This window comes from Pseudomicrostroma glucosiphilum (genome assembly GCF_003144135.1).
Source record: "Pseudomicrostroma glucosiphilum strain MCA 4718 unplaced genomic scaffold BCV69scaffold_2, whole genome shotgun sequence".
NCBI classification, from domain to species: Eukaryota; Fungi; Basidiomycota; class Exobasidiomycetes; order Microstromatales; family Microstromataceae; genus Microstroma; species Microstroma glucosiphilum.
The window spans coordinates 463,129-490,496 of record NW_020289914.1 but is presented as its reverse complement, the minus strand read 5'-3'; the positions used below and the strand labels follow the sequence as shown (position 1 = coordinate 490,496).

The 27,368-nt window shown below is 56.1% G+C and overlaps 8 protein-coding genes across 8 annotated transcripts; 2 read left to right on the top strand and 6 right to left on the bottom strand.

The window, feature by feature from the left end:
- Positions 1-950: 950 nt before the first annotated feature.
- Positions 951-4,039, bottom strand: BCV69DRAFT_296771 (ARM repeat-containing protein; the record flags this gene model as incomplete). Its single annotated transcript, XM_025494042.1, has 4 exons — positions 951-2,340; positions 2,418-3,645; positions 3,721-3,812; positions 3,921-4,039. The coding sequence occupies 4 exons, from the start codon at positions 4,037-4,039 to the stop codon at positions 951-953; spliced, it is 2,829 nt and encodes a 942-aa protein (XP_025349955.1).
- Positions 4,040-4,334: 295 nt separating this feature from the next.
- Positions 4,335-5,642, top strand: BCV69DRAFT_296770 (hypothetical protein; the record flags this gene model as incomplete). Its single annotated transcript, XM_025494041.1, has 2 exons — positions 4,335-5,529; positions 5,617-5,642. 2 exons carry the CDS (start codon positions 4,335-4,337, stop codon positions 5,640-5,642), a joined length of 1,221 nt encoding a protein of 406 aa, XP_025349954.1.
- Positions 5,643-5,726: 84 nt separating this feature from the next.
- BCV69DRAFT_97747 (hypothetical protein) lies at positions 5,727-11,292 on the bottom strand. Its single transcript, XM_025495673.1, has 2 exons — positions 11,087-11,292; positions 5,727-11,002 (listed from the first exon to the last, which is right to left on the bottom strand). Exons 1-2 carry the CDS (start codon positions 11,103-11,105, stop codon positions 5,892-5,894), a joined length of 5,130 nt encoding a protein of 1,709 aa, XP_025349953.1. The 5' UTR covers positions 11,106-11,292; the 3' UTR covers positions 5,727-5,891.
- A 1,223-nt stretch (positions 11,293-12,515) lies between these two features.
- BCV69DRAFT_97696 (splicing factor, CC1-like protein) lies at positions 12,516-14,898 on the bottom strand. Its single transcript, XM_025495671.1, has 3 exons — positions 13,221-14,898; positions 12,921-13,130; positions 12,516-12,840 (listed from the first exon to the last, which is right to left on the bottom strand). Exons 1-3 carry the CDS (start codon positions 14,636-14,638, stop codon positions 12,804-12,806), a joined length of 1,665 nt encoding a protein of 554 aa, XP_025349952.1. The 5' UTR covers positions 14,639-14,898; the 3' UTR covers positions 12,516-12,803.
- Positions 14,899-15,465: 567 nt separating this feature from the next.
- BCV69DRAFT_280400 (putative SAC6-actin filament bundling protein, fimbrin) lies at positions 15,466-17,759 on the top strand. The gene is made up of 4 exons (XM_025491603.1): positions 15,466-15,626; positions 15,721-15,916; positions 15,989-16,132; positions 16,208-17,759. The coding sequence occupies exons 1-4, from the start codon at positions 15,589-15,591 to the stop codon at positions 17,675-17,677; spliced, it is 1,848 nt and encodes a 615-aa protein (XP_025349951.1). The 5' UTR covers positions 15,466-15,588; the 3' UTR covers positions 17,678-17,759.
- A 106-nt stretch (positions 17,760-17,865) lies between these two features.
- On the bottom strand, positions 17,866-20,853 carry BCV69DRAFT_97737 (hypothetical protein). Its single transcript, XM_025495672.1, has 3 exons — positions 18,779-20,853; positions 18,027-18,490; positions 17,866-17,920 (listed from the first exon to the last, which is right to left on the bottom strand). Exons 1-2 carry the CDS (start codon positions 20,673-20,675, stop codon positions 18,120-18,122), a joined length of 2,268 nt encoding a protein of 755 aa, XP_025349950.1. The 5' UTR covers positions 20,676-20,853; the 3' UTR covers positions 17,866-17,920; positions 18,027-18,119.
- A 196-nt stretch (positions 20,854-21,049) lies between these two features.
- On the bottom strand, positions 21,050-23,558 carry BCV69DRAFT_280398 (hypothetical protein). Its single transcript, XM_025491602.1, has one exon. The coding sequence runs from the start codon at positions 23,288-23,290 to the stop codon at positions 21,347-21,349; it is 1,944 nt and encodes a 647-aa protein (XP_025349949.1). The 5' UTR covers positions 23,291-23,558; the 3' UTR covers positions 21,050-21,346.
- Positions 23,559-23,897: 339 nt separating this feature from the next.
- On the bottom strand, positions 23,898-26,950 carry BCV69DRAFT_255631 (putative multifunctional beta-oxidation protein). Its single transcript, XM_025490584.1, has 3 exons — positions 26,774-26,950; positions 26,330-26,678; positions 23,898-26,251 (listed from the first exon to the last, which is right to left on the bottom strand). Exons 1-3 carry the CDS (start codon positions 26,863-26,865, stop codon positions 23,954-23,956), a joined length of 2,739 nt encoding a protein of 912 aa, XP_025349948.1. The 5' UTR covers positions 26,866-26,950; the 3' UTR covers positions 23,898-23,953.
- Between the last annotated feature and the right edge of the window lie 418 nt (positions 26,951-27,368).

Below are 27,368 nucleotides of genomic sequence, written 5' to 3'. Positions count from 1 at the left end.
CGCTTCGCGTGGTGGTGGTGCCAGGACAGGCGCCATTGCCCAGGGAGCCGGTACCAAGGTCTCCTTTGACTAAGCTAAGCGAGATCGCTTGGACCAACCTGCCTGCAACAAACAGAGGAAGCGATGATACCCCCTCCCCTACACACACACACCTGCAACTCCTCTCATCTTCCTCGATCATGCATGCAGTCAAGCAAGCCATTCATCTACTCTCGTCAAAAAGCGCCGAGTCGCTACGCCAAGCTCCGCCACGCAACGCAACGCTACGTCTCGTTCCGTCCCGTCTGGCATCCATGCCTAGCCTAGCCTAGTCTAGCCCTCTCCTTCCTCAATCCGATCCCGTCATCCGTTATTGGTCATCTAAGCATCATCTTCCCCCTCTGCACCCTGCCCAACTCTTCTTCTTGTACAATTTGCTCATTTGCTCGTAATCCTTCTTCTTCTTCCTTCACAAAAAAATGAGACTTGAATCCAGTTTGCCAAAAGAGAGTCCGATCAAAGAAGAAACACAGTGGGTGCCTTGGGCACCCTTCGACTTGAATTGACTTTCCTTTGTTTGTCAAGGAGAAAAGAACATTCGCTAGTGCAGTGCTATGGTGGATGCTGTTGAGATGCTATATATGCTATGCTATGCTATGCTATGCTATGCTATGCTATGCTATGCTATGCTATTCAAGTCCAGTCTGGTCGAATGGCTCGCTACGCTGAAACTCTATGGCTATGTCGATCTTCACTGAATAGAAAGAAGGGGAAATCATGGAGGGGAGGGGCGCTGAAGTGAGATGACTTGGGACTGGATCTCGGTGGACACGACGCGTGGGACATGACTGGGTTCGGGGCGGGCGTACATTCTCTTCTGTCCGTCCCCGTCTCTCCTTTCTTCTCGCCATACTCTATTACTATTGCCCAATTGGAGTACGTTCCCTTTCAAGCTCGCTTCATAGCCCTTGTCATTCAAACCGACTCATCAAAGCCTTAGCCCGGTCCGAAACATCCCTCTCCGGATCGCTCCTGAGCGCATCGAGCTTCTCTGCGAACCCAAACATCCGAAGACGCTTCACCGCCTCGAGACCTACAGCGTCAGGAGTAGGACTGGCGTGCTGAGTAAGGTTCATGGCGGCCCATACAGCGGCGACTCGTACGTCGGATCTGGGGTGCGTGGCAAAGTAGCAGAGGGCGTCGAGGAGGTTGGGTCGGTCCAGCAGGGCGCGACGGTGCTCGACGGAGCCAGTGGCAATGTTGACTAGGATGTACGCGGCTTGCTCCGTGACTAGATCGCTCTTGCGCTGCCAGATGACCGACTCTAGCAATTCAAAGAAGCTCGTCGCGCCGCCGAAGCCGGCAAAGGTGGCTTCGATGTCCACTTCCCTCGAGCTGGCCAGATTACGGATAATGTTCAGGGCTTGCTCCTGCAGAGCCGTCGTGTCGTCTTCCTCGCTATCGTCCTCGTCTGCTGCTTCTGCTTCCAGGGCTGCTGCAGCGGCAGCAGCAGGCGAAGACTTGGTCACCTGGCCCTCAGCGATGGCAGTGAGGGAGCTGTAACCGAGCTCCTTCATGACATGCTCCTTGAAGGCCGTCTCGCTCGCATAGATGACATTCTTGATGGCCCAAAGAGCGTTCAGCCGCGTCGGACCATGAGGAGAGGCACACAGCTCAACCAGCTTGCTGATGCCTCCATTCTCCATCAGGAACTGCCTCATGGGAGCAAAGGACAGCACTAGATTGCAGATAGTGGCCGTCGCCTCCACCTTGACATCGACGTTCTCTTCGGTGTTCTTGATGATGGCGATCAGCTTCTCGGATACGCCTGCGTCGACGAGGCTCGTGCGAAGGATGCTGATGCTTCGACTTAGAGCTCGCACCAGCCTGCATGCTGCCACCCGTGTACCCAGGGAGCCAGTCGTGAGCAGCGGAACCACGAGAGGTAGAAGAGGTGGGGAAGAAAAGTCGATGAACTGTCTCCTCATATGATCACGCGAAAAGGTGAGAGCGGCAAGAGCAGTGAGCGCTGCTTCCTGTAGTCGATAGGCTGGATTGTCGGTGACGGTCGAAGAGGAGGAGGAAGGAGAAGAGCCGCATCTTGCTTGCGAAGATGACCGCGAAATCGCGAGGCTGGTCTTTGAGGCTTGGTTGAGGAGTGTACCAAGCTTACTGATGGCATCGTAGCCCTTCTCGCACGCTATGCACTGCAAGACTGGATCATCCGCCACGACCTTGGCGATGGCAAAGGCGGCCGCAATCTGTATCTCCCCTGGGTATTCCAGAAGCTCAATCAGGCCGCCTAGAACCTTCTCGTTGGTCTTCGGAGTGAATGGGTGAACCTTGATGATGTGAGCGAGACTAGGAGGGACGTTGTTCGGTGCAAATTGTCAGCTCTCGGCTGAGACACTGTCTTGCCCCCAAGCTTTGCGACTCACCAGCAATACGCAGCCAGACGGACATGGGCATTCGAGTCTTTCCTGAGGCTCAGCAGCATTGCTGTCGACAGGAGCCCAGACGGGGAATGACAGCGGAAGAGCTTCACGCTCGCTTCCGAACCTTCCCTCGTGAGCTCAGCTAGCGCCCAGAGAGCCGTCTCCTGCGTCTTCGAAAAGCCGCACTCCGCACCTTCCAGTAGCACGGAGAGCAGAGAGGGCTCGCCAGACATTGCGTCCTCGTGGTCACCGACCAGGCTCTCAGCCCTCACAGTCTCCACTGCGAATGGATACAGACCTGGGGGCTGACTCCATGCGGTGAAAGCCGACTCTCTTCCCTGAAAGTCCATCACCCTTCGTTTTCTCATGATGAGGTCCGTTTCCGCTGCGCTGTAAGATCGCTTTGCTGACTTGCCAATCGCAGATCCTTGAGGATTGGGGCCTGCTATCGGAAGACATACCGAAAGTATTCCGAAGACCATCTCAGAGATAGCTAGAATTTTGCCTCTATTCAGCATAGAGGCACTCCCTGATTCACTACCCACTGCGCTTAGGTCCGATATTGAGCTTGAATCAGCTGCCGACACCAGTGAAGAATTTGCAGGTCTACTCCTACTGCTCTCACGACTTCGCGGCGGCAGGAGCATACTCGCCACAGGTGACTCGAGGCGAGTCCGAGAGGCTGCTCGTGCATCCGAAAACACCTTGTCTGCCCTCTCGTCCCTGGGAATTGGCGAGAGAAAGACTGCTCCGAGAAGGACTGGCAGCGCTTGCTCCGAGAATGCCTCTGCGATCGCGGACCGGGCGAGGAGAGTAAGCTCCTCACGAGGGCTGGCAAGTCTAAAGTCGTGGAGGCCTCGACTAGACCCAGAGGGGACAGCGGTGGACATCTTTGTGTCTTCGTCTGGAGTATTGTCCGAGAATCCCGCCTGTGCCATTGCCCAGTTGCTCGGTTCGCGCCAGCTCTTGGTCTTGGCTCCAGGACCGAGATCTTTGGAACCATCTCTACCGATGCCGAGCCCGTATCTCGGGTCAGGTGCGACTTCATCTGCCAGAGCAATCAATATGGAGCGTAGCGAGCGTAAGAGGGATTCGAGGGCCTTCAGCGGGTCCGCGGAAGCGAAGAGGGCTGCATTGGTTCGTCTTAGCTCGGCGAGATCTGCCAGTGCTGCGATGAGAGCTGCTGGAGCGCCAGCTCGCAAGAGAGAAAGGAGAGTAGGGGACGAAGGAGCTGGCAGAAGGGAGCAACCGGGAATCAGAATCGAGTGGCGGAGCTATTTGTATCAACCTCGAGTGATCTGCTCACAGTGTGCGAGAGATCCTATAATGGTAGCAGCAAGTGCTCTGACCTCGAAGGACTCCGTGCTATCCAACGGTGTCCTCAACAGTAATATCAGCCTGCCATGGATGAAGTGAAATGGCCAAGAATGAGGCATTTGGAAATTTGGAGCTTAATGATCGGTCGCCTAGGGCAGCAGCCTCTGCCTCGCTTGCTATCGGACTCACTCTGGGACCTTGCCTCCAAGCACTACCTGACCTTTCCGAGTGCGACTTCCAATGACCGAATTCCTCAATGCACGTAGCTCCCTCAGCTGACCCTCCAGTGGCGAAGCGACGACGGTCATCGTCGAAGGGAAGTTTGGAGAGGATGATGGTGAGGATCGAAAGGAAGGCTGGTTGGGTGAGAGGCAAAGGGCCGAGGAGGAGGAGGAGGCGGCGGCGGCAGGCGGCGGCATGCAAGGGCCCCGTCTGCCCCGCCGGGCCACTCACTGTCACCTTTGCTGTGGAGCAATCGGGAGCAAGTCAAAGTGCCCGCGGCTTCCGCGGCCCTTTCCGTCTGGCAAAGGTCCGGGCCGATGGAGCTTCATCCTCGTTGGCCCCTCCCGTGGCATCCTACCTCCGCAAGCTATTGTAGACGACATGCATCTCCCACTGCTCCACACACTCGCAAGCCTGCTAGGGTGCAGTGGGCTCTACGCCACTTGGAAGTCTCCTCCGCCCCCAGAGGCTTCTTCTACCTACCAGCAGCGGGCAGATGCACTTCTGTCCAAGTACCCGGTTCTAGACGGACATTGGGATCTGCCCATTGTCGCTCGTTTTCTAGCCGGTGACAACCTTGCCAACTTTACCTATCAGGATCACCTCTGGGGCCAAGTGGATATCCCGCGGATCAAAAAGGGTCGAGTGGGCGGCTTTTGGTCAGCTGCCTACGTCGGATGCAACTCCTCAAAAGAGGGACCAAACTTTGACGGACCTACAGATGAGGTGCGGGACACCCTAGAACAGATTGACCTCACCCGGCAGCTCGCGGCCTACTTTCCTCGAGACGTGGGCCTGGCCACTACACCAGCGGAGCATCGTCGCAACTTGGCGGATGGCAAAGTATCGCACTGGATTGGAATCGAGGGGGCGCATTCCTTGGGAAACTCTCTAGCTACGCTGCGCATGTATGCCGAGCTGGGCGTGACGTACGTAACCGTCACGCACTATTGCCACAATGTCTTTGCCGACTCTTGCTCACCACCTGAGCCCCGTCATGGTGGACTGAGCGACTTCGGACGCAGGTTGATCATCGAGATGAACAGGCTGGGCGTTGCAGCGGACCTGAGCCATACCTCTGCAGCGACTCAGCGTCAGGTCATTGAGCTCTCTGCTGCACCCATCTTCTACTCGCACAGCGGGGCAAAGAGCGTCTACAACCATGTTCGTAACATCGAGGAAGATGTTCTGCGTTCACTGCGTAACAGAGATGCTGTCATCGGTATCCCTTTCGTGGCCGACTTTGTCCGTGGCTCAGGCAATTCGACAATAGATGACGTCCTAGAGCACATCGAGCACATCGCCTCGGTCATTGGCAGGAACAAAGTGGCACTAGGCTCCGACTATGATGGTTCATTCGAATTCGCTCGAGGGCTGGAGGACGTCACTACCTATCCAAAGCTGCTGGCACGACTGTTGGAGCGGGGCTGGTCAGAAGAGGAAGTGGCTGGACTGGCCAGTGAGAATTTCCTGAGGGTAGTGGAAAAGACGCAGCAAGTTGGGCGAGATCTTCGAGGTAAAGGTAGAGGTAAGAAGCTGCTACCGGACATGAAGGCTTGGGAGGGTAGAAAAGATCGTGAGTATGCCGACGAGCGGGAAGCGCAGTGAGCTTGCGTTGGGCAGTTCTAACCGAGCGTACTTCTTCACAACTCCATCGGGTCAGTGATACCAAAGAGCCCACCCTCGTAGACACGCTGCTAGATTCTGCTCTTCGGGCTCGTCGCAGAGGCCATTGGCGACACACAGATCAGGAGTAGATGGCGTCGAATAGAAATAGATGTCATACAACGTGAAGATCGATACATATCATACAGTGAAGAAAAAAAGGAAAGAGTCTGATACAGGGACCACTGATGAAAAAGTCATAATGACACTTGTGAAAAAGGTGACAGGTAGGGCTCGGGCGGTGACTTCCGTCCATTATGACGTCTCGACGTATTACGTGCCCCAGCTCATCATAAAGGCCGGAGGATCAAGGGGCGCTTGAGGAAGAGAGGCACTACCGCTGCCACTCGAGATGGAATTGGAGACGGATCCAGATCGCATCCTTCCACCTCTCGTCAAGCCAGAGGCACTCCCTTCGCTCGCCTTTCTATTCTTGCGCGAAGACGAAGGAGTATTGAGAATAGCATCTAGATCGTCTCCCCCTTGCGCATTGGCATTGTCCAAGGCGGCCCGATGGAGGGCCTTCTTCCTGGTCACTAACTCGATTGTACTCAGGTCGGGCAATTGAGCAATCGTGATACGATCTGGGTCTCGGAACGCCTTGGTTGCTTCCCAGGACTCGGCAATGTCTCCCCCACGGACATCGGAGCCCTTGCGACGTACGGGATTGTTACCACTGCTCCTCCTTCTGCCCACCCTCGAACGGGAAGCGACGGATGTGATGGAAGCGGCATAGTCGCTGTCATAGCTGCCGGGAGCAAAGGAAGCGATCCCTGCGCGAGGAGCAGATCCGGCGCCGCCGCCCAATGATGCACTTGGCGACACGATTGGACGAAGAGGCATTCCATGGACTGCTACATCCTCGGTAAGTGGATCGAGGATTGGCGAGATAGGGCCCACTGAGTCAAGCTCGCTGCTTGCCTGTGAGCGCCAAGAAGCCTTTCGCTCCTGGACAATCCTCGAGCCTGGATGACCTCCACTGACAGCACGCTGAGACTGGGGTGAAGTAGGAGGGAAGGTGTTGCCACCGATCTCGCCAACGCTGAACTTTCTCCCTGGCGAAAAGTTCCAATTGCCGAACTTGGCCCCGCTGTGCTTACCCGTCCACTTCTTTTCGTGCTCTTCGGCGGCTCGCAACTCTGAGGCAAGGATGTATTGTCTGCTCTCGAACTTGGCGACCAAGACGCGCAGCTGCCTGATGCGAGCTGCTAGTGGCACAGAAGCTGCCTCGATCCTGTCCTTTGTTGCCCGCTGAAACGGCGTCATGATAGCGAAATGTTTAGCCAGTCGGAGTAGCTCCGCGAGCTCTGCAGCGTGATCCTTGTGCGCCTTGCTAATTCCCCGCAGTCGGGGCAACATCTCCTGCCTGCGAGCAGCCATCCTGCTGAGCATCAATTCGGAAGGCATGGACTGTCCAGTGGTTGAGTACAGTGGCTGACTGGTCGCACGCTGCTCTTGTGGCGAAGCTGATGGACCGAAGCCATTGTACATGCCATCACGTTGCAGCTCTTCACCGTACGGATCGTCGAACACCGCCGCGTCGAGTTCCGTGACTCTCAGGCCAGCCGCTCTGAAGCAAGCGCAGAAGTTGATGGCCGCAATCCAGTCATTCATCGCATCCTCGCTCTTGGCTTGGAAGAGGTATTCTAGCTGGTTGTTGCCTTGCTGGTTGATGAGGCGGAAAACGTTGTCGTGCTTGTCGTACGTGTCATCGCTGATGGCCAATGCATCGCTCAAGGACAAGACATCATCGGGCTTAAGGTCCCGAATACGCGGCGTGATCACTATACCAAGCTTGCGCTCCTCAGGACTAGCAGCCGCCACTTGCTCAGCCATCTGCGCTTTGAGAGCATCGATCCAGACCAGATCACGAAAGAAGAGTAATTGCGAGCTGCTCAAGATCACTCCGCATGACTTCCACTTACGAGAAGTCCTCTTGCCCTTCTCAGCAACATCATCCTTCCTGTTGATGATGCCAACCTTGAAGATGCGCAGTGTCACACTCGGATCACTGTCCAGCGCGCCATTATAGTCAACGGTTGGCGCAGGTCCGGCAGATGTCGTCATGAGTGAAGGCCGTCGCTGTGTGCTGATCTCAATTGAAGGGGATGCCATGTACGTCTCAGTGAGGAAGGCAACGTCGAGATTGCCCTCCGTTCCCGTCCAACTGTAAGGATCATCCTCAGGAATGAGGTGTTCGATCCAGGGCCGGAACTCGCTAAGACGTCCCTGCTTGATCAAGTAGTAGACGTCGATCTTGCCATTCTTGTCTCGCGCCGAAGAGGGCGCCCCATTTGCGCCCCTCGTGAGGAAGCCTGACGAAGCAGAGGCAGCCGGCGCGCTCCTGATTCCACTTGGTTCAGTTGGCGACCCACTGTCCACTTCGTTAGTGTAGACGAATTGAGTAAAGGTCAGATTATCATACAGGTACTCGAGAACGTCTTGAGCCACACCGGACGATGATGAGTTGCGGACATAGTCTGCCTTGCTCATCTTGTTCTTCGCGTTCCTGTTGAAAGCATCTGTATGCAGCATCATCAACGAGAAGGCCAGGATGTAGGGCTGATCAGCAGAAGCGAAGAGACCCTCGTTGCATTCATTGTAGCGTTGAGCAAAAGCCTCCATGACTCGATCGATTTGCTGAGTCTCTTTGGGAAGACACACCTCCATGAGCATCTTGCGCAGAGCAATGTCGAGAGGATTGCCAACGAAGAGGAACTTGCGCATGTGGCACCGCAAGGCTTCGACGTAAAAGGGATCGCCACTGTTCGCCAAGACCGTGACAACGTCTCCTGGGCTAATAGTCCTCTCGAGACGATCGCAATACTTCTGCGGACTTTCTCGGTCAAGAGGAGGATATCTGGAAGGCTTGAGCTTCTCTTCGGGCTGTGGGTCGTTGAGCGCTTGAGACTGCTCGGGCACATCACTCAGATCACCAGGCCGCGATCGTGAAGCAGTGATGGCTGCAAAGTCGGAGTTGTTGCGCTCCAATTTAGGCATCGGGCTCACCATGTCGAACTCGGGTACGGTCTTTTTGCGAGGAGTCAGCCAAGTTGATCCGCCATTGTTACCACTGCTACCTCCGAAAAGGCTCCTTGTAGGCTTACTGGCCGATCTGGGCCTCGAATCGGAAGAAGATCCAAACAAGCCAGCAGCGCCGCCTGAGGCACTCAACTTAGATTTGTCTCCCGTTTGAGGACCGGGTGTAGTCGGCAGCCCACCAGGCAAGACGACCGAGCTCGCTGTGGAAGCGCTGCGCAAGCGGGCACTCATACCAGGCGCTGAACCGTCCTCGACAGCAAGAGAGCTTCGGCTAACAGCGGGCGAGATGCGAGAATTGCTTCCGCCGTCGATGGCCAAGTCTTGCTCGGACAGACTGTCTGGGCCAGTGGCAGGTCTTCGCTTGGAAAAGACCCTCCCCATTCTACTAGACGACTGAGAAGACGTAGTAGATGAGTTTGGTCGGGGTGGAGCAACGGCGAGTGGTGCGGCAGCCCAAGAGAGGGTGGCGTTAGGAACGGCAAGACGAGAGCCATCGCCAAGGCCGCGTTGTTGCCTGCTTGAACCGCCATCGATGCTGTTCGCAGGCGCACGCTCACGGCCCTGCGCAGGAGAAGGCTCGCTAGGCTTCGTCGCAGACCGACCGAACATCCTGAGATTATTCGATGACCGACTGCGGAAAGAGTGCAGAACCTTGGATGGAGCTGCGCGGCTCCCGGGCTGCTGAATGTCCGGTGAAGAGCGGGCGTCTGTCGGCAACGAAGGATTTGTCTCTGGCTGTCTCCCCAGCTGTGCCTCAAAATTGCTAGCCGACAATGGCGTCGTAGCACCGGGCGAAGCCATCGCAGCAACCTGTGGACCAGATGAGTTGCCACCTCCAAAGAAAGAGAGCCTGCTGGGAGTCAAGGGAGGGGCAGCGCGACCACTGCTCTCCGCAAAGCTGGTGTTGAATGCCTTACTGCTGTCAGCAGGCGGGGCGTCATTGCTGGCAGCACCCTGCACAGGTTCCGGCAGGTGTCTGGACTCGCTGCGATTGACAGCGGGCGGAGCACTGTTCAGATCGGACGGATCGAAAGCATTGCTGTCCGTAGAGCCACTATTGGGACTGCGTCCCGAGTGAATTGCAGATGACAGAAAGCCAAACGAGAACCTTCGGGCAGAAGCCCCTGAGTCCGTCGACGAGTGCGGAACTTCCAAGGATGCGGCGCCGGCAGCGCCGGCGTTCCCGGCAGGTGAGCGTCGATCTTTGCTGTCCAGCCCCGCATGGTGGGAGCCTTCTGCGTGCGAATCAGTACTATGACTCAATGAGGACCTGCCCATGCCGCCGCCAGATGGCAGCATAGCGGCAGCCGCCTGGCGACCTTCGTTGCCATTCAAGGGACTCCGCGATAAAGATGATGTTGAAGGCCGACCCCTAGAGTCCTGGGATGGACGACTCACCCCACCTTCCTGTGAGTCACCCTTGCCTCGGCCTACCCAATCAGGGGAGTCATCTCGAGCGCCACTCTCGAGTCTGGAAGCATCGCTGCCTGCATGAGGGCTTTCATCTCGCTTCTTCCTGCCGAACAGCCTGAAGCGCGATCCACTAGAGAAAGAGGGTCTGGGCTCCGCTGGACTCGAAGGTCTGGAGGAAGAGTCCTGCAAGATCTCTGAGTCTCCCGTTCGAGATCCACGGCGGAAGCTGAGAGGTGAAGCTGATCTCTGTGGTCCATCTTCGTCATAGCTCGGCACTTGAAGGCGAGAGGATGATGGCATGGGGCTTCTGGAACGTGTTTCGCTGGGTGAGGTTGCATGGCTCGAGCTGCCTGCAAAGACATCTTCGCGGGTCTCAGCGGCCTGTGAGCCGGTGCGCTGGCTCAGCAAATCAGGTGGGCTTTGCGTCGAAGAGAGTCGGGATGGAGATGCACTGGCCTCACTCAAACTTGTGGGCGTCACTAGTGAGCCATCTGTTCGCTGCACTCCATATCGCTGTTGCTGCATCATGGCTGGGGAAAAGGGTCTTCGGAGACTAGGGACTCGAGAGCTGGACGAGAGAGGGCTGCTTCCGGAACCGGGCGGAACAGCTGGAAGCTGCGAGGTAGGAGCTGGGCCGGGAGGCCTCAGTCCATTTGGGGACCGTAGAGTAGAGGGGCTTTGCGGAGGATCTTGCAGAGACAGAGAGGACACATCTACAGCGAGCATGCTCGAACTTCTGGGTAGGGGCTTTGCTGTCAGATGCGAAGCGGGACTGGAGAGCTGAAGTTCGCCGGCTTGGGGTGTGAGTAGGCCCCCAGCTGGCGAGGAGGTAGCCAGACGTGTGGCCCCGCTCTGTTGCGACAATTGGGTCCGCCGCTGTCTCTCAGCTTGGGCTGCATCTTGAACAGACTTGGTAGATTGCTCGAAGGCTGAAGGTCATGAGTGTGAAGAACATAGTCAGTAGCCTAGCACTCTACCACGGGATGCTTGCAACCCTTTTGCATCCAACTCACCTTTGTGTAGCGCGAACATGATTGGGGAGAGGACCCCCTTCTCCAAAGGCAGACTATCTACTGCTCTGAAACCTCAACGCCCAATTTGCACGTGAAGTGCCTTGCTTGTAGTGAAGCAGGCAGGCTGCTATGGTTAGACACGCGTCTTCGAGGTCCGTGAAGGTACTCACAGCCCCTCGCGTGTGGTGTGGGCGCAGGACTCTAAGTATAGCAGTGCAATCGACGGTCTGGCGCTCGGAGCCAGATTGTGGAGCGAGAGCTCTTTGTAGAAGACCAATGCTTTGGGCGTGTACGATCGGAGGGGCAAGGGCGGGGTGGACATGCGCCTGCTGAAGACACGACTCTGCTCAAGGGCTCAAGGAAGGTCTGGTGAGGTGGGTGTGCGTGGTGGGAATGCCCCAGGCTTCTCGAAGACAGGGGAAGAAGTATGGTGATGCGCAGCGGGAGGTGGGAGAGGGGGAGAGGAGGGCAAGGCAAGGAGAGGAGGATGAGACGAAGAGGGCGGCGAAGTCTCTTGCCTGCTATCTATCTCTCGATGCCAACGTGGACGCGGGGGTGGATTGGAGTAGATTGGACTCGGTGAGCAGTGCGAAGCGGCGGAGAAGAAGACGTGCGTGCGTGTGTGGTTGGGTGTGTCTGTGTGTGTCTGTGTGCCTGTGTGCCTGCCTCTGCCTGCCTCTGCGCCTCTTCTGGCCCCAGGCAGGGTGAGCCGAGACAACGGCACAGAGCCTTGCCCTTTGCTCGCAGCTGCTTCTTGCCTTTGGCTCCTCGGCCAGGTGGCTCACTGTCAGCAAGTTCAAGCAACGCATGGCACCTCCTCGATCGCCACCTACGTGACCACGCGGACCTAATCAGCCCTACCATTCCCTATCATCCTCTGCTTCTATGCCTCTCCGACGCGGAGGTACTCAACCCCATCCACGCGAGCAGACCAGGGGGGCCTAAATATAAAGAACAAGCCAGACATCGCCGCATACAATTCGGCCGAGACGAAGCACATACACCCAGGCGCGCATCCACCCCAATACACCAGAGGAAAAGCCATGGAATGGCATTGAAATTGAAATTGCCGCTTCTGAAATTCTACTCACAGGACTCAGGAATGGTAGCAAAGATGACGACTGTGGGCGAGCACCTGTAGCGTGCAAGACCTGCAAGCACCATCGCAAGCCCAACAATCATCGTGGGAAAAGCGGGCGGGCGGGGAAAATAAAAGCGGCAGTCGGGGAGGTAAATCGGGCAAAGGGGGCGATCAATGGAGCGGAGCGCATTGCGGAGGGAATAGAAGAGGGAGAGGGTGAAATACAGCGTCAGACGGGCAACCCTTGCCCGGGGTCCGGCACATCCCACATATATGACCACGTGGTGTCGCTCAACCTACAGCTCGAAGATGCCGTTGCGATCCAGGGTGACAGTGCCTGTGCTGCGTGTGCGGAGGAAGTGAGGGAAAAGACTCCACTGATGGGAGAACAGTGGAGAATAGAGGAGCAAAGGCAGGAGTGGTGATTCTGCCACACAGCGCGGGTAGCCAACGAGCAAGGTCATACCATTGACTTCTCCTTCTCTTGCATCAGCAGCGCATGTAGCTTCTAATGACCGGCCTGTTGTTGTAGCGTAAAGGGAGAGGGGAAAATGACTGCATGTGTTCAGAGCATCCCGGTTTGTCTCGCTCTTCAGCGTACTGGTGCTTTGCTTGTTGCGTCTTCCCTCGTCGAACTCAATTCAGCCTAGCCTTGAGGAAGGATTCGCTAATGCTGTGAAGGAGGAAGGGGGATATCGCAAATGTCAATGAGACCTCCGCTGCGAAGCTTACGATACGCGTCATTGTACTCACAAGCCAGCAGCAACCTGTCTTCCTCCAAACCATCGCCCATTGAGACCGGCGATAGCTTTGGTCGCACCACTGATGTCCTCAAAGCTCATGTAGATGTCGCCCGACGTACTCTCCTTGTCCACATGGCATTCGTGCACCTTGCCGTATTTGGATTCACACTCTTCCTTGACATCGGCAGCAAGATCCAGGTCCCACTTTGCATCGGTCTCCCTAGAGATGGGAAGGAAAAGTATCGTCAAGATGCCTGGTCAGTGTCTATATGCAAAGCTTATCAACGCGGCGACTACCAGCGCTACTCACTCTTCGGGATTGAACATGTTCTTCAATAAGACGGCCTTGCTTGTTCCTTGCGGAATCGAAGCAGGGCGCACCTGCTCGGTTGGCTGGGTTGCGTTCCCGTTGGCAACGCCCGCCTCGGCACTGTTGCTGTTCCTTGCTAACATCTGCATCAAATTGGCACGACTGTACGCGTTGAGACCACCGCCTCCTCCTTCATCGAACGAGGAGGTGACCGTCGCAGTGTTTCCACCTCCGTTGGCGTTGGCGTCGTTTTGGCCAGAGGGACCACTTCGAGTTGCATTGTTGTCTTGGCCTCGCGAATTGACGTGACCTACTCGGATATTTCTGCCGGCGAGCTCAAACCCGTTCATGTGTTCAATGGCCTTCTCGGCATCCTCCGCTTTCTTGTACTGGACAAACGCGAAGCCTTTGCTCTTGCCGTCCGGCTCTCGATGAAGGTCTACGCTTTCAATGTCGCCAAAAGGCTCGAAGACAGCGCGAACGTCTGTGTCCACAAGATTGAAGTGCAGACTCCCAACGTAAAGTCTTGCAGCGGTATTGGTGACCTTGTTGTCTCGTCCTGTGCCGCCACCCAAGTGGATGGCATTGCCAGCTAAAGCAGCAAGATGAGGTGGAAGTGGCAATTTGGACAATGAATTCGGGTCGATCTTTGGAAGACCGTTCTCCGGCATGTTAGGTCGAATCGGAGCTTGAGCAGTGGAAGCCCCCTCGCCTCTGTTACGAGCAGCATCCGTCACCTGCACCAAGATCGGAATGCCGAAGAGCACTTCGCCCGAGCAAGCGATAGCTTTGGGGACAAGCTCCTCTGATGTCAATTCGACGTAGGCAATGCCCTTGCTCCTCCCGGTAACCCGATCAGTGACAATCCTGACGTCTTGAACTGTGTTCTCGCCAAGCTTCTCCTCAAAGAATTCGCCTAGATCCCTTTGAGTGAGTCTGACTGCAAGCTGGGAGCAAAAGACAGAGCGCAGCTCGTAATCCTCAGGATCGGGAGTTGGTTCCTTCCTAATTGGCACCGAAGGAGAGCGGCGATGCGGTCGTCTGCGGTCGTAGTCATATCGGTCACGGCCACCTCTGGAGTATGGCGCAGAGTAGTAGTCCTGGTCGTATCGGGGCGCGCGGCTGTAAGGGTCATCCCGACCCCAAGGGTCGTGACGAGGTGGCGGACCGCGGCGGTAACGAGCGTCGCGATCGTAGCGACCGTAGGGCTCTGGCTCGCGACTCGCAGTGTGTCGGCTATGACCGCTCCTGTGACTGCGAACATCATCCTCGTCGATATCGCGGGTCCGAGACAGGGATGCTCTGCTGTCGTCTCGTCTTCGACTACTGGTGCTGCCTTCATCGCGAGGCCTCGACATCGGCCTCACATATGTGTCCTCTTCGACGTGTTGTCTTCCGTCTTCATAGTCGTCCTCCATATCGTCTCGTCCACTGCGTCTCCTTCTCCTGTCTCGCTCTCGATCATCGCCTCTGACCTTCCTCCGTGAAGCGGTGCTGCTCTGGTCGCGATGAGGTGATGGCGAGGCAGGCCTCGAGAGAGAAGTAGACCGCCTTGAGGTCTGACGGGGCGGCGGTGATGCTGATGAGTGTAGAGAAGGCGGAGTACGAGACCGAGATCGTGATCTGGATCGAGATGAAGAAGAAGAGACCTTCCTCTTCAAGGTTCGAGCTGATGCCGCTTCCTTCGACGCTAGAGCTCGTCTGGGCACGGGCGGCCAGGGGCAGGTGGGGCAGGAACGAAGCTGTGTCAGCGAAGGGTCAGCCGTCTTTCGATTCATAAGCATATGATACTCACCTTCTCAGCTGATCAGCGAGCTCCTTTTCCCCTGCAGGGTCAGCCGAGTCGATGCGCCTACGACTTCGAGGTGGTGGTGAACGTGAGTCCCGTCGCCGACGAGAGTGACCGTTGGACGCTGCCCCAGGTGGACTAGGGCTGCGAGATTGTGTGCCATCGTTTGACTCGTCAGATGAATAGTCTGGACGTACCATGTCGAAATTTTGTACGGGACGATAGAGGTGGCAGGGTGAGTATATGCGTAGGGGATGATGGATGAGGCAGGCAACGCCTCTCGATCGAATCTTTTGCGGGGCCTTCTTCTCAGCCACCCGCTTCGGAACCGGAACGGAAGTGCGGCTCGATGGCGCCCAGACGAGTGGAGTAGACAGAGGATGCACCGCCTCGCTTCGGACCTTGGCTCCTTACCCCTTCCGTACAACCCTACTCAGCCACTGAGCCTCATCTCTTCCTCTGTCATACCGTCTCTGTCTGCCAGTCACTAAGTTTAATCCCTCTGGACGTTTCAGCCTAGTCTTGCTTCGTATCTTGTATCATTTCTCCTTTGTCGAAACACTCCACCGTGTAGACAAGATGGAAGCCATCAAGCTCCAGAGGAAGTACCCTCAATTGTGAGTTTGTGTACGCCCGGCATATGGCCAGTGCGCTCTTTGAGCTCGTCACTCACCGACTTTCTTGTCTCGCCGGAACACTGATATTCTCCAGCTCCCAAGAGGAGATGATGGGGCTTATCAATCGCTTCCATCAGATCGATGTAGATGGAAAGGGTGCAGTACAGAAGCAGGATGTAGTCAAGGCAGTGCAGGATGCCGGTGAGGCCTCGTACGATCAGGCAAGAGAGACGCTCAAAGAAGTCAATTTGGACTCTTCCGGTCGGGTAGAGTTGGACGACTATGTCGATGTGAGTAGATCCAAGAGTCGACTTGAACCGGATTCTGTTCACTGACCATGCACGCATATCCTACTCTTGCAGCTGTTTGCGAAGCTAAGAGCGGGCCGAAATGTCTCTGCTGGATCCGTTGTGAAGGGAAAAGTGTCTGTCAAAGGAAGCAACGCCAGTGTTCAGCACACCATCAACGAGGACGAGCGGACCGAGTTCACACGGCACATCAACTCGGTGAGTGAATCATCCCACCAGATGCTTTCCGGAACACAACAGATCTCACACTCCGTTCTTTTACCTTTTCCTCAGAGTCTCTCCGGCGATGCACACATCGGCGGCCGCCTGCCTATCCCCACAGATACCTTTCAGTTGTTTGATGAATGCAAAGACGGTCTGATTCTCTGCAAGCTCATCAACGATGCTGTGCCTGACACAATTGATGAGCGAGTCCTGAACGTCGGCAAGGCTGGCAAGCTGCCCAATGCGTTCCAGATGACAGAAAACAACAACATCGTCATCACCTCGGCCAAAGCTATCGGGTGCTCAGTGGTCAACGTCGGAGCCCAAGATCTGATTGACGGGCGGGAACATCTGATCCTGGGTCTGATCTGGCAGATCATCCGACGAGGGTTGCTCAGCAAGATTGACTTGAAGCATCATCCCGAGCTGTACCGCCTCTTGGATGAAGGTGAGACCCTTGAGGAGTTCCTTCGCCTCCCACCCGATCAGATTCTGTTGCGATGGGTCAACTACCACCTCAAGGCCGCCAATTGGCCGAGGAGAGTTGCCAACTTCAGCAAAGACGTCTCAGATGGAGAGAATTACACCGTTCTGCTCTCTCAGCTCAAGCCGGAGTCTTGCGATCGAGCTCCTCTGAAGCAGACTGACCTGATGCAGAGGGCAGAGATGGTCCTGCAAAGAGCCGACTCAATCGGATGCCGAAAGTATCTTACGCCTGGCTCCATGATCTCTGGTAACCCGAAGTTGAACCTCGCCTTTGTCGCTCACCTGTTCAACACATGGCCTTGTCTCGAGGCGCTCGAGGAGCCGCCGCCGATGGAGATCGAGGACTTCGACGCCGAGGGCGAGCGAGAAGCGCGCGTCTTTACTCTCTGGCTCAACTCCCTCGACGTGGATCCCGGAGTATACAATCTCTTTGAGGACCTGAAGAGCGGCAACGTGATCCTTCAAGCCTTTGACAAGGTCGTCCCCGGCTCCGTTGTTTGGAAGAGGGTGTCAAAGCCAAAGGAGGGGCAGGAGCTGAGCAGGTTCAAGGCCGTGGAGAACACCAACTACGCCGTGGACCTAGCAAAGGGCAACAACATGCACATCGTGGGCATCCAGGGAGCAGACATCGTTGACGGCACCAAGACTCTGACGCTAGGTCTGGTCTGGCAGCTCATGAGGCTCAACATCACAAAGACGCTCTCTTCCCTCGGCAAGGGTGGTCGTGGTGTGAGTGACGCAGACATGGTGCGGTGGGCGAATGGGGTGGTACAGGCCAACGGCAAGTCGAGCTCCATGCGATCTTTCAAGGACCCTTCGCTGCGCACTGCCCACTTCTTCCTGGACCTCCTAGACGGACTGCGAAAGGGCATTGTGGACTATTCTCTGGTGCACAGGGGCACCAACGAGGATGAGTGCAGGAACAATGCAAAGCTTGCCATCTCCATTGCTAGGAAGCTGGGAGCGCTCATCTTCCTTGTGCCGGAGGACATTGTTGAGGTGAGACAGAGGCTGATCCTCACCTTTGTCGGAAGTCTCATGGCCATGGGATGAGCGCAAGGAGTGCAAGGCGCAGATCGGATGGAGGAGCTGGTGGTGATACCTGGTTGAGAACCTGAGAAGAGTGGATCTGAGATAGTGAAGGGTCAGGGTCGAGAGAGCCAACCTTTGCTTCGAGTGCATGTGTGTGTCCAGGTTACTTTGCAAACAGGCTTAGCAATATACTCAGTGTCAAACCAATTCGGTCAGAGCCGTGATAATGGTCAGAGTCATAAATGGGGTGGTAGCACATGAGATCTACATACGACGAAGGAGGGGGGGGGGGGGGGGGGGGGGGGGGGGGGGGGAAGACGAGCTCACAGTCATCTACGTTTTGACTTCTACATCTACTTCTACATCTAACATCTACTTTTACTTCTAAACCATTTCCTCCCACCCCGCTTCCACGCCCGCCCTCATTGCATCTTCCTCTCATCTCATCTCATCTGAGCTCATCTCAACTCCCATCCCACCCCTTTTTAAAACTGTCCAGTGCAACAAACATCCGCTTCAATTCTCCCTCACGGGCGCGCTGCAGCTCCACCAATTCCAAGAGGGCAGTCATGTCCAAAGGTGGTGGTGGAGGAAGGGAAGGGGAAGAAGAGGGCTTTGTGTCCCGGTGCGGACCTTGAGCTTGGTGAGCTTCGGGACCGGCACCCTCGGGGTGTTTGAGTGGTTCGGTGGATCTGCCGAGGGAGCCAACTCGCGCTGATAGTGGGGGAGAGGTACTGCGCCAGGCAGTCATGGGTGCGGCACGACGTGACCGATGGGGATGATCTCGATCCGAATCTCGATCCTCTTCATGTTGACTTGTCCCCCTTCCTGTTTCTCCTACTGTTCCTCTTCCTCTTGAAGCTGACTCGGCTTCTTCTCCCTCTTCTTCGTCTAGAGCTCCTTCTTCAACTTCTCCTTCTTCATCTTCTTCTTCTTCTTGTTGTACTGCAGTAGGTGCAGCAGCGGCACTTGTGTTTGCCCTCTTACTGCCTCTTGGACTTGTCCCAGCTGCAGAAGTCATCTCCATGCCATCCTTAGTCCCCCGCTCCCTTTCCCTCTCCAGCACCTCCGCCTCCAGCCGCGCCCTCTCCCTCTCCCTCCTAAGTCTCTCCCTCTCCTCTTCCAATCGGACCCGACACGTCTCGTACTGCTTTAATACCCTAGCATGACGCTCCACTAGGTGTCGCCAGTCGTTCAGTCCACGGATATCCAGCCAGGGCTCGCGCGTGGCGAGAGAGGCAGAGGGGGAGGGTCCGTGGTGTGGTTGTGGTTGGGGCTGTGCTTGCGAAGGAGTAGGGGCAACAGGTGCTCGAAGGGGCGGTTCGTTGTTGGAAGCTTTGGCCGAGCCGGAGCCAGGGGGCGAAATGGGAGATGACTCTCGGTGGTTCCTCGAAGGACGTCGAGAGACAGCAGCAGCAGAAGTGGCTGAAGCTACCTTGCTGGAATCGGCCACGGTGGCTGTGGTTCTCCTTTCTTCTGGCGAAGTCGACTTCTCCGGCACGGTCTTCGATGTGCTTGTGCTCCGTCGCTCCTCTGGCGAGACCGACTTGGGCGCCAAAGCTCTCTTCGTCGTCGTGAACTTCATTACTTCCTCTGCATCCTTGAGATCTCTCTTGCGCTTCTTGGGTGAGGTAGGGCCCCCTTCCGCTGCCGCCGCCGTAGACGAGCCTCCGCTTGTGCTTGCCTTCTTGACGCTGTCCTGCTTTGACTGCTCAGGAGCATCATCGGAAGAGATCTTGGAAGCCATGTCCCTAACTTTCACCGCCGCCTTTGAGGAATCACTGAGCGTCCTCACTCCAACTTCCTTTTCCTTTGCGCTGCTCGGGGTGGGCAATGACGTAGCAAGAGTAGGAGCAGGAGTAGAAGTAGCTCCAGCCTGCTTGATCGAACCCACCCCACTCTTCTCCTTCTCCTTCTCCTCCCTCGCCTTGTCCATTCTCCTCCGCTCCTTCTCCTGCTGTTTCTTCAACTCCTCCCCCTTTGGTCCCTTGCCCTTGACCGCCCTCGCCAATCTAGCACGAGTCTGATTCGCAGCTGCTTTGGCTGGTGAGATAGAAGAAGGGCGAGAAGAGGAGGCACGATCCTCCTCCTCCTCTTCCTCCTCCTCGTCGGATGAACTCGGAGCCCACTTCTGTGAAGTACTCTTGGCTGCAGAAGGGATCGGGCTGGCACTCCTCCTTGGAAGGGACGAGGCGTCGACCCCAAGGCTAGATCTCGGTCTGGACATGCTCGAAGACCCTACCCCAGTCAGCCCGCTACCGCTGCTGCTCCTGCCGGTGTGCATCTCCTCCCCTCCCGCTCTGCGTATCACGGGGGAACCAGTCCTAGAAGCCGGCGAAGGGACCCTAGAGGAGGATGAAGAAGCGACCCCTCCAGAAGCTCCGTTTCCCTTTTGCTTTGGTTGCAATAGTCTACCCCTAGAGTCGAATTGACTCTGGTCAATCATAATCGCCCGGCTCTGTCGCTTCTTCTCGGCATCGGCTTCGCGCATGGCCTTGAGACGATTGGTGGCTTTGGCTAAGTCGGTCGTCTTGCCGGTGGAGGGCGCAGTTGAGGATGAAGGGACCAAGTTGGAGGAGGAAGAAGCAGGAGCGGAGGATTCTCGTGGGTAGAGGAGACGGACGGTGGGCGTTGGTAGCGCTGCGAGGAGACTGGGTCGCTCCTTCTCCCCTTTGCGGCCTATCTCTTCTTCTTCTTTCTGATCTAGACGATAGTAGTAGCTCTCGTCTCCAGGGCTACCATAGCTCATTTCTGTGCCCTCAAGAGGCATGGACTGTCCATCAAAGAGGAGAGAAGCATCTTGCCGTCCATTCAATACGAGCGTACCTGCAGTTCCTCGCTCCGGTGCAGCAAGTATTCGAGCAAGTAGCTCGTCTGGCAATCGGAGGAGGATGGACTCTGGTCTTTTCCGGAAAGAGTCGACTTGAGAAGAAGCAGGAGGGGGTGGGACAGGTGCAGGTATAGCCCAGCACGTTGCCGAGTCCAGCACCTGTGAGGAGGAGGAGGAGGAGGCAGACATGGCTGGGACCTCACCACTTCGTGCTTCCACGTCTCGCCTTTCCTTGCCTCGAACCTGCTCAGCCGCAAGAAAGGGTCGTTCCTTGTACTTAAAGCGTCTCACAGATCGTCGTCGTCAGAAGAGCTAGAAGGTAGGGGAGCAGGGAGCTGATCGCGGATGGTAGCGGTTGGAAGTGCAGGCACTCGTGCAACGCAGCGAAGCGAAGCGTAAAGGTCCCGGAGGTAATCCAACGCAGGGCCGTTCGCGGACTTTGAATTTGGCACCCCACCAAAACGCTCGGGCCATCAGCAACGCATTCCCGCCGTCATGGGTGTACTTCCTTCAACGCACACGCACACACAATACAAGTTCACACAAGCTCATGCAAAAGGAATCTTCTACTTTGAGACAGAAATCAAACAATGGTATTGAGCAAACTTGGTGTGGCAAGAGATAGACAGAGAGCGTGCTTGGGTGAATAGACGGATGGTACTGATTGCTGATGATCATCGATGATGATCACGATCATGATCATAATCATGATGATGATGACGAGCGCAACGCAAGCGGAATACGATGCGGCGGAGCATAGAGCAGCTCGGGCGAATGTCATAGGGACCAAGGCCAGATGGCAAGGTATCAAGACTCTCCTTCGAAGAGTGGTATCATTCAAGAGGAGTAAAGCTAATACCTCAGGCAGCAGCAGCCTGCTTGACAGGGTCCTTTGACATCTTGCCAGAGAATTTCCCACCAGACAGCTTCATCGTCTCCTTTGAAAATTCCTTTGTGAGCAGCAAGTGATGCTTCTCCTTTGGGACATTCCACTTGGGCGCAGGAGTCCTTACAGGGTACGACTTGACCTCTCCTGACCCTTTCTCCTTCTCTACTCTCAACTCGAATTCCAAATCGCCATTTTCGGGAATCATGCTGACCGAGCACCAATTCCTAGCTCCTACAATGTACTTGTCGTTCTGCTTTTGGCCATGAAGATCTTCGGGGAAGAGGGGAACCATTGTCTCCTTGGTACCGGCGTAGAAGAGGGAGCGATGCTTCTTCTTGCCCAGCTTGTTGAGCAAAGAGATGATAGCAGGAGGGGGAGGAGAGTTGACAATGGCAGACGTGATGATAGCCAGTGACATCTTGGGGTCATATGCTGGGTCATGAGCGTGGTAACCGTGGAACATGCCAACGCCACCAGCGTGCACATCACCCGAGATCCATGAGATTCGGACATTCTTCTCCAGTGCGAGCTTCTGGACATCGCAAACCAGTGCATTGCGCTCCTTTTTGTGGTTGGCTGCACACCAGTGATCGTTCAGATCGTCCAGGAGCTCGACTTCTCCATTGAACTCATTGGCAAAACCAGGTGCCAAGCCCTTTGCCAGCATCAGAAGGGGGTTCCAGGCAGAGCTCAGAGCCTTCTCCATGAATACCATGCGTGGGTAAGCGAGCGGCACACCCAGGAGGATCACCAGGTGCTTCACACCTGCAGGAAGATCCGTTCGCACCCTGTCGAAGATCCTGTCGTACGTCAATCGTGTGCAAATCTGTGTGAGCTTCCTCTCGGCTCTGCAATCGATCATCAAGATCCACTGGTCAGGTCCAAAGTAGGCGAGGTAACTCTGACTGGGGAAGTGGACGTAGGGCCCCATGCCTCCAAAGATGATGCTTCTGTTAGAGTGCTTGTCGCGCTCCAGCCCATCGACGTCTTCGTGCTGGAATTGCTGGAAGAGGTGGTAGTAGAAGAATCCTCGTCGGCCGATGTGGTTGAAGACGGGGGCGTTCATGAGATCATCGGGGTATGAGCCGAAGCCGTCGATGAGGTCATGGTCGTCTAGCATGGACATCATGGGAATGGCCGCAATGGCTTTGCTCCAGGCTCCGCTTCCATACCATTCGCAGTAGTGGTTGAAGAGGTAGCGGTCAACGGCAGTGGCAATCTCGGGCGTGACCTGCATCTTCATTCGTGCAATTGGGTCCTTGCATTCCTTCCACTCTTTCATCTCAGGCTCGCCCACCAGCTTGTCATTGTAGATCTGGTCTCCTCCTCCAACGACGGCGTGGTAAGGCTTCTCTTCGTGCTGACGAAGGGCATCGTTCCACAGAGGATCTGGTCCATTCCATTCCTTGGGGTCGAGGCTGGCTGAGAATCCATTGCAGGAGTGGCCAATCCAGCGGAAGTTCTGCGTCTTGCTGGGGACAAAGAAGCTATTCGACTTGCCTTCTTTGACGGCAGGTGGCGCAGAGTCTGGGTGCGCGACTCCCTCGAGGGAGTAAGAGACCTTTTGCTCCGAGTCGGTGAGGGGCACCTCGAGCTTGAATCTCCAGAAGGTAAAGGAGCCATTCTCGCCCTTGTAGTTCCAGAGCTTGATGGCAGTGCTAGTCTGAGCGGCCGTCTCCTTGACAATGGCCCCCTCATCGTTCAACGCACCGTTTGTCTCGCCATTGCTCTGGTGAGCTTCCTCGTTGGAGCCCTTGGTGTATGGCTTCCAGGTGAGCCGGATGGTAGGCGTGGTAGAGTAGTCGCTAGTATCGTCGGCAGTGACGATCATGGCGAAACCATGCCATGTATAAGTGGAGACATCGACAGTGTCGTACTTGAGGGCGGGGCCCATGCGAATATTGAGCTCAGACATCCTGGGCAGAGGCGGTGGGGTGTTGTGAAAGGGTGATGAGGTGGTGGCGACGAGCGCAAGAGGGGTCAGAGGAGTGGGTATTGAATTAACGATGCTGGGTAGTAGAAAAGACTGTTGGCTATGGCGACGCGGTGATGGGCAGGAGGTGGCGCGTGTAGATGCCAGGAAGGGGTAGGGTGCAAAGGGGAGGAAGAGTGGGTGTAATGGATGGATCGGAGATATGCTCAGGTCCAAAGGGCGGGGCAAACCAAGAAGATGAGGGTCGAGGTGGCCCAGGGGCGCAGAGTGTGGGTGGTGGTGCTGCAGCTGGTAGCTTTGCGTGCATCTGTTCCTTTTGCCAAGGCCGCCCGCCCACAGGCGACTTGCCTTCTCGGCCCCTTTCTCCGACGCAGCATTGCATCAGCCTCCGCTCCGCCGCCTTGGCACAAAACGGGTTCACACACCACCCACCCTCCGATTAGAAAAGCTTCCTAATGGCGCGCGATCAAGCTTCAAAGGATTTCACTCTCAGCCCACTCACACAAATACCGGCCTATACCACTGCCTCAATGGGACGGATCGCGTGGATGAAAGCCTCACCAGCCAAAAGCAAGGAGAAAAACTAATGCCATCCATTACAAATCAAGTCTGATCACACCACATCTTCGTCTGCTCCCAACACGTCTACTCCCACAGCGTGTAAGCCGCGGCACCCAGCACCTGCTTGCCAGTCTCCTTGACCGAAGCCTCAAAGATGACCTTTGTTCCATCTTTCCACATCTTGGTCACAATCGTCTGTCCAGGAATCACCACGGACATGAACCTCACCTTGATCGTCTTGGGGAAGCCATACTTCTCGTAGATGGCCTTGGTAGCAATGCCAAAGGAGCACAGACCATGCAGGATGGGCTCATCGAAGCCTCCCACTCCAGCAAAGTCTGGGTCGATGTGAAGAGGGTTCTTGTCGCCGCTCAGTCGGTAGATGGCAGCCTGATCTGGTGAAGTCTTGAACTCGGCAACGTGGTCTGGGTCCCTGGAGGGTGGCTTGTTGGCAGCAGTGGCCTCTCCGCGGTCCTTGCCCGTCTTCTTGCCTCCGAATCCACCAGCACCACGGATAAAGACGGTGGAGCTGTTGGTGAAGAGCTTCTTGCCCTCGGGGTCCACAGACTTGGTCACGCTGGTGACGGCAGCGGCCTTGCCCTTGTCCAGCACCTCTGCCAGAGCAGGAGTGTTCGTCACCTTTCCACTGACGGGCAGCTCCTTGGTGTGTAACTCTACACACTGCTCACCGTGCAGCAGCTTGGTAGGGTCGAAATTGGGCAGCCAGTCCATAGGCATGGAGGTCGAAGCACCAAAAGCAATGACGACGGCAGCCGAGGGGATGAGTTGGAACTCGTCGGCGCCTTCGTAGACATAGTTGAGCTCCTTGGCAGTGGCCCCGAGACCCAGATTGTACAGAATGGTAGAGTCTTCGGTCCACTCGTACTCGGTCGCTTCGAACTTCTGCTTCTTGGCTTCCTTTACCAGATCAGAGTCCTCTGGGTCTGAGTAGTCATCGTCTCCACCTTCGTCGTCGTCGGACTCATCACTGTCAGCACCGGCTGTGATGTTGGACATGATGTCCGAAATCGCTTCCTGGTTGTCTGCTGGCCAGCTGGCTCGCTCAGGGTCGTAGTCGATGATCTTCTCGAAGTTCTCCTTGATGACATCGGCCTCGAGAGCCTTGCCGAACTTGAAGGCGTGGCCACCGGACCTTTGCCACCTGACGGCAGCGACCCATCCACCAGACACCTCGAAGAGCTTCTTGGTGTACTCCTCGTTGGCTTCACTGGCAAGGAAACCAACAGCTGGTGCCACGTAGTCTGGCTTGAAGGCGTCGACCATCTCCTGGGGCCAGATCGTAGAAGTCATGGCGGTGCCAGCGTTGGGTGCAATGGTGTTGGCCAGAATGTTGTACTTCTGTCCCTCAATGGCAAGCGTCTGAGTGAGACCGATGATACCACCCTTTGCGGTCGAGTAGTTTGCTTGTCCAAAGTTTCCATAGATGCCCACGGCAGAGGTAGTGTTTACGATTCGTCCGTACTTCTGTTGGCGGAAGATGGGCCAAGCGGCCTTGCAGACGCTGTAGGTACCTCGCAGGTGAACGTTGATGACGGCGTGCCACTCGGCATCGCTCATGCTGGCGAAAGACTTGTCACGCAGGATACCGGCATTGTTGATAACAACGTGGAGACCACCGAAAGCGTCGGTGGCAGCCTTGACGAGCTTCTCTCCCTCCTCTGCGCTGCCGATTGCGGGCGCAGCCTTGCCTCCTGCCTTCTTGATTTCATCGACAACGGCATTGGCTGCCTTCTCAGCAAAGTCGTTGACAACGACATTACCTCCCAGCTTGCCGAACATGAGAGCGTAAGCTCGACCTAGACCAGCTCCGGCTCCGGTGATGAGAATGGTCTTGCCATCGAAGCGCACCTCGGAGTCACCTTGGTCGTTGGACTTGGCCTCCTTTGCTCGCTCGAGGAATTCCATATGGTTGGCGTCTGTGATCTTGTCGGGGTATTCTGGGTTCTCATCAAAGTCAAGGATCTCGTCGATCTTGGCCTTGACAGCCGAGGGAGTGAAGGTGTCATCGGCTCGGAACACCACACCGTGAGTCCTCTCACGGCGGAGAGCTGCCATGAACCCTGCTCCGGACTCGATGGTGAGACCAGAGTATTCGGTGTTGGAACCGGAGACCAGGAATGTGGCCAAGGGAGCTACCATCTCTGGCTTCAGATTCTCAAGAATCTCAGGCGGCATGATGGAGGCCAGCATCTGGGAAGCAGCGATAGGAGCGATGCAGTTGGCGAGAATGTTGTACTTTGCACCTTCAATTGCGAGAGTCTTGGTGAAGGAGATCATAGCCATCTTGGCAGCCGAGTAGTTGGCCTGACCGAAGTTGCCGTAGATACCAGCGGCTGATGAGACGTTGATGATGCGGCCGTACTGAAGGAGTAGGAGAGGACATGTGGGAGATGATCACTTTCGCGAACTCCGCAGGAACTTCAAACACTCGCAGCTCACCTTCTGCTTTCGCATGTGAGGCCATGCGGCGTGGGCACAGGCATATGAACCGGTGATGTGAACAGCTGTGATAGCATCCCACTCCTTGTCGCTCATGGAGGCGAAGGACTTGTCTCGGAGGATACCGGCATTGTTCACGACAATGTCGATCCTACCGAAGGTATCGATGGCCTGTTGCACAATCTTGCCTCCCTCAAGATTGGAGTCGAGGTTGGCAGCTGCCTCACCGCCGGCCTTCTTGATCTCATCCACAACGACCTCGGCAGCCTTTCGGTTCTTGTCCTGGGTAGAGGGACCCAAGTCATTGATGATGACCTTGGCGCCTCGCTTGGCGAGGTCGAGAGCATATCTGGGAGATGCGAGCGGTGCAGCAACAGGGATTGTCAATTTCGGACCGAAGCTCTGCCTGAGCTCGCTATGATGCCATGCATTTTCGTTACTCACGCTCGACCGAGACCGTTACCGGCACCGGTAACAATGGCGACCCTCCCCTTGAGGGAGATCTTGCCATTCTCCTCGTTTGGGAAATCTGACATGGCTATTCCTACTAATGTCTATGAGGTGGAGTAGGTTTAGGGTATGATGTGTGTAGAAGAGAAGGAAAGGAGCGTGGTCTTAGACGAAAGTGGTGTGGGGGTCCTCCCCGCCGCTTATGCGTCCGGCTCTTGCAGCCAGCCGGCGAGCGATCTGGCGGGCACGCGCCCCCGCTTGTCCGGTCGGGCCGCCCTTCCCCGCACGCGGGCCTGAGGGGGAGACGCCATGCCTGTGAAACCAATGCGCGCGAGCCGGGCAGCGAGGTACCACCACCATCAGCCTTCCAGCACACCCGGTACTCAACGGCAGGCCGGTCAGAGCTGCAGCACGTATACAGGCAGCATAGATCATGTCATGAGGCACAGTCAACGTCTACCTTCATTCGCCTGGCAACACTTTCACACCGGACGAGCAGTCATATAAGGGGGCATGATCGTATGCTATTTTGCTATGCTCTACAGATGGACTGGAGCAGCAGGAGTGATATACACAATTTGGTGTCGTT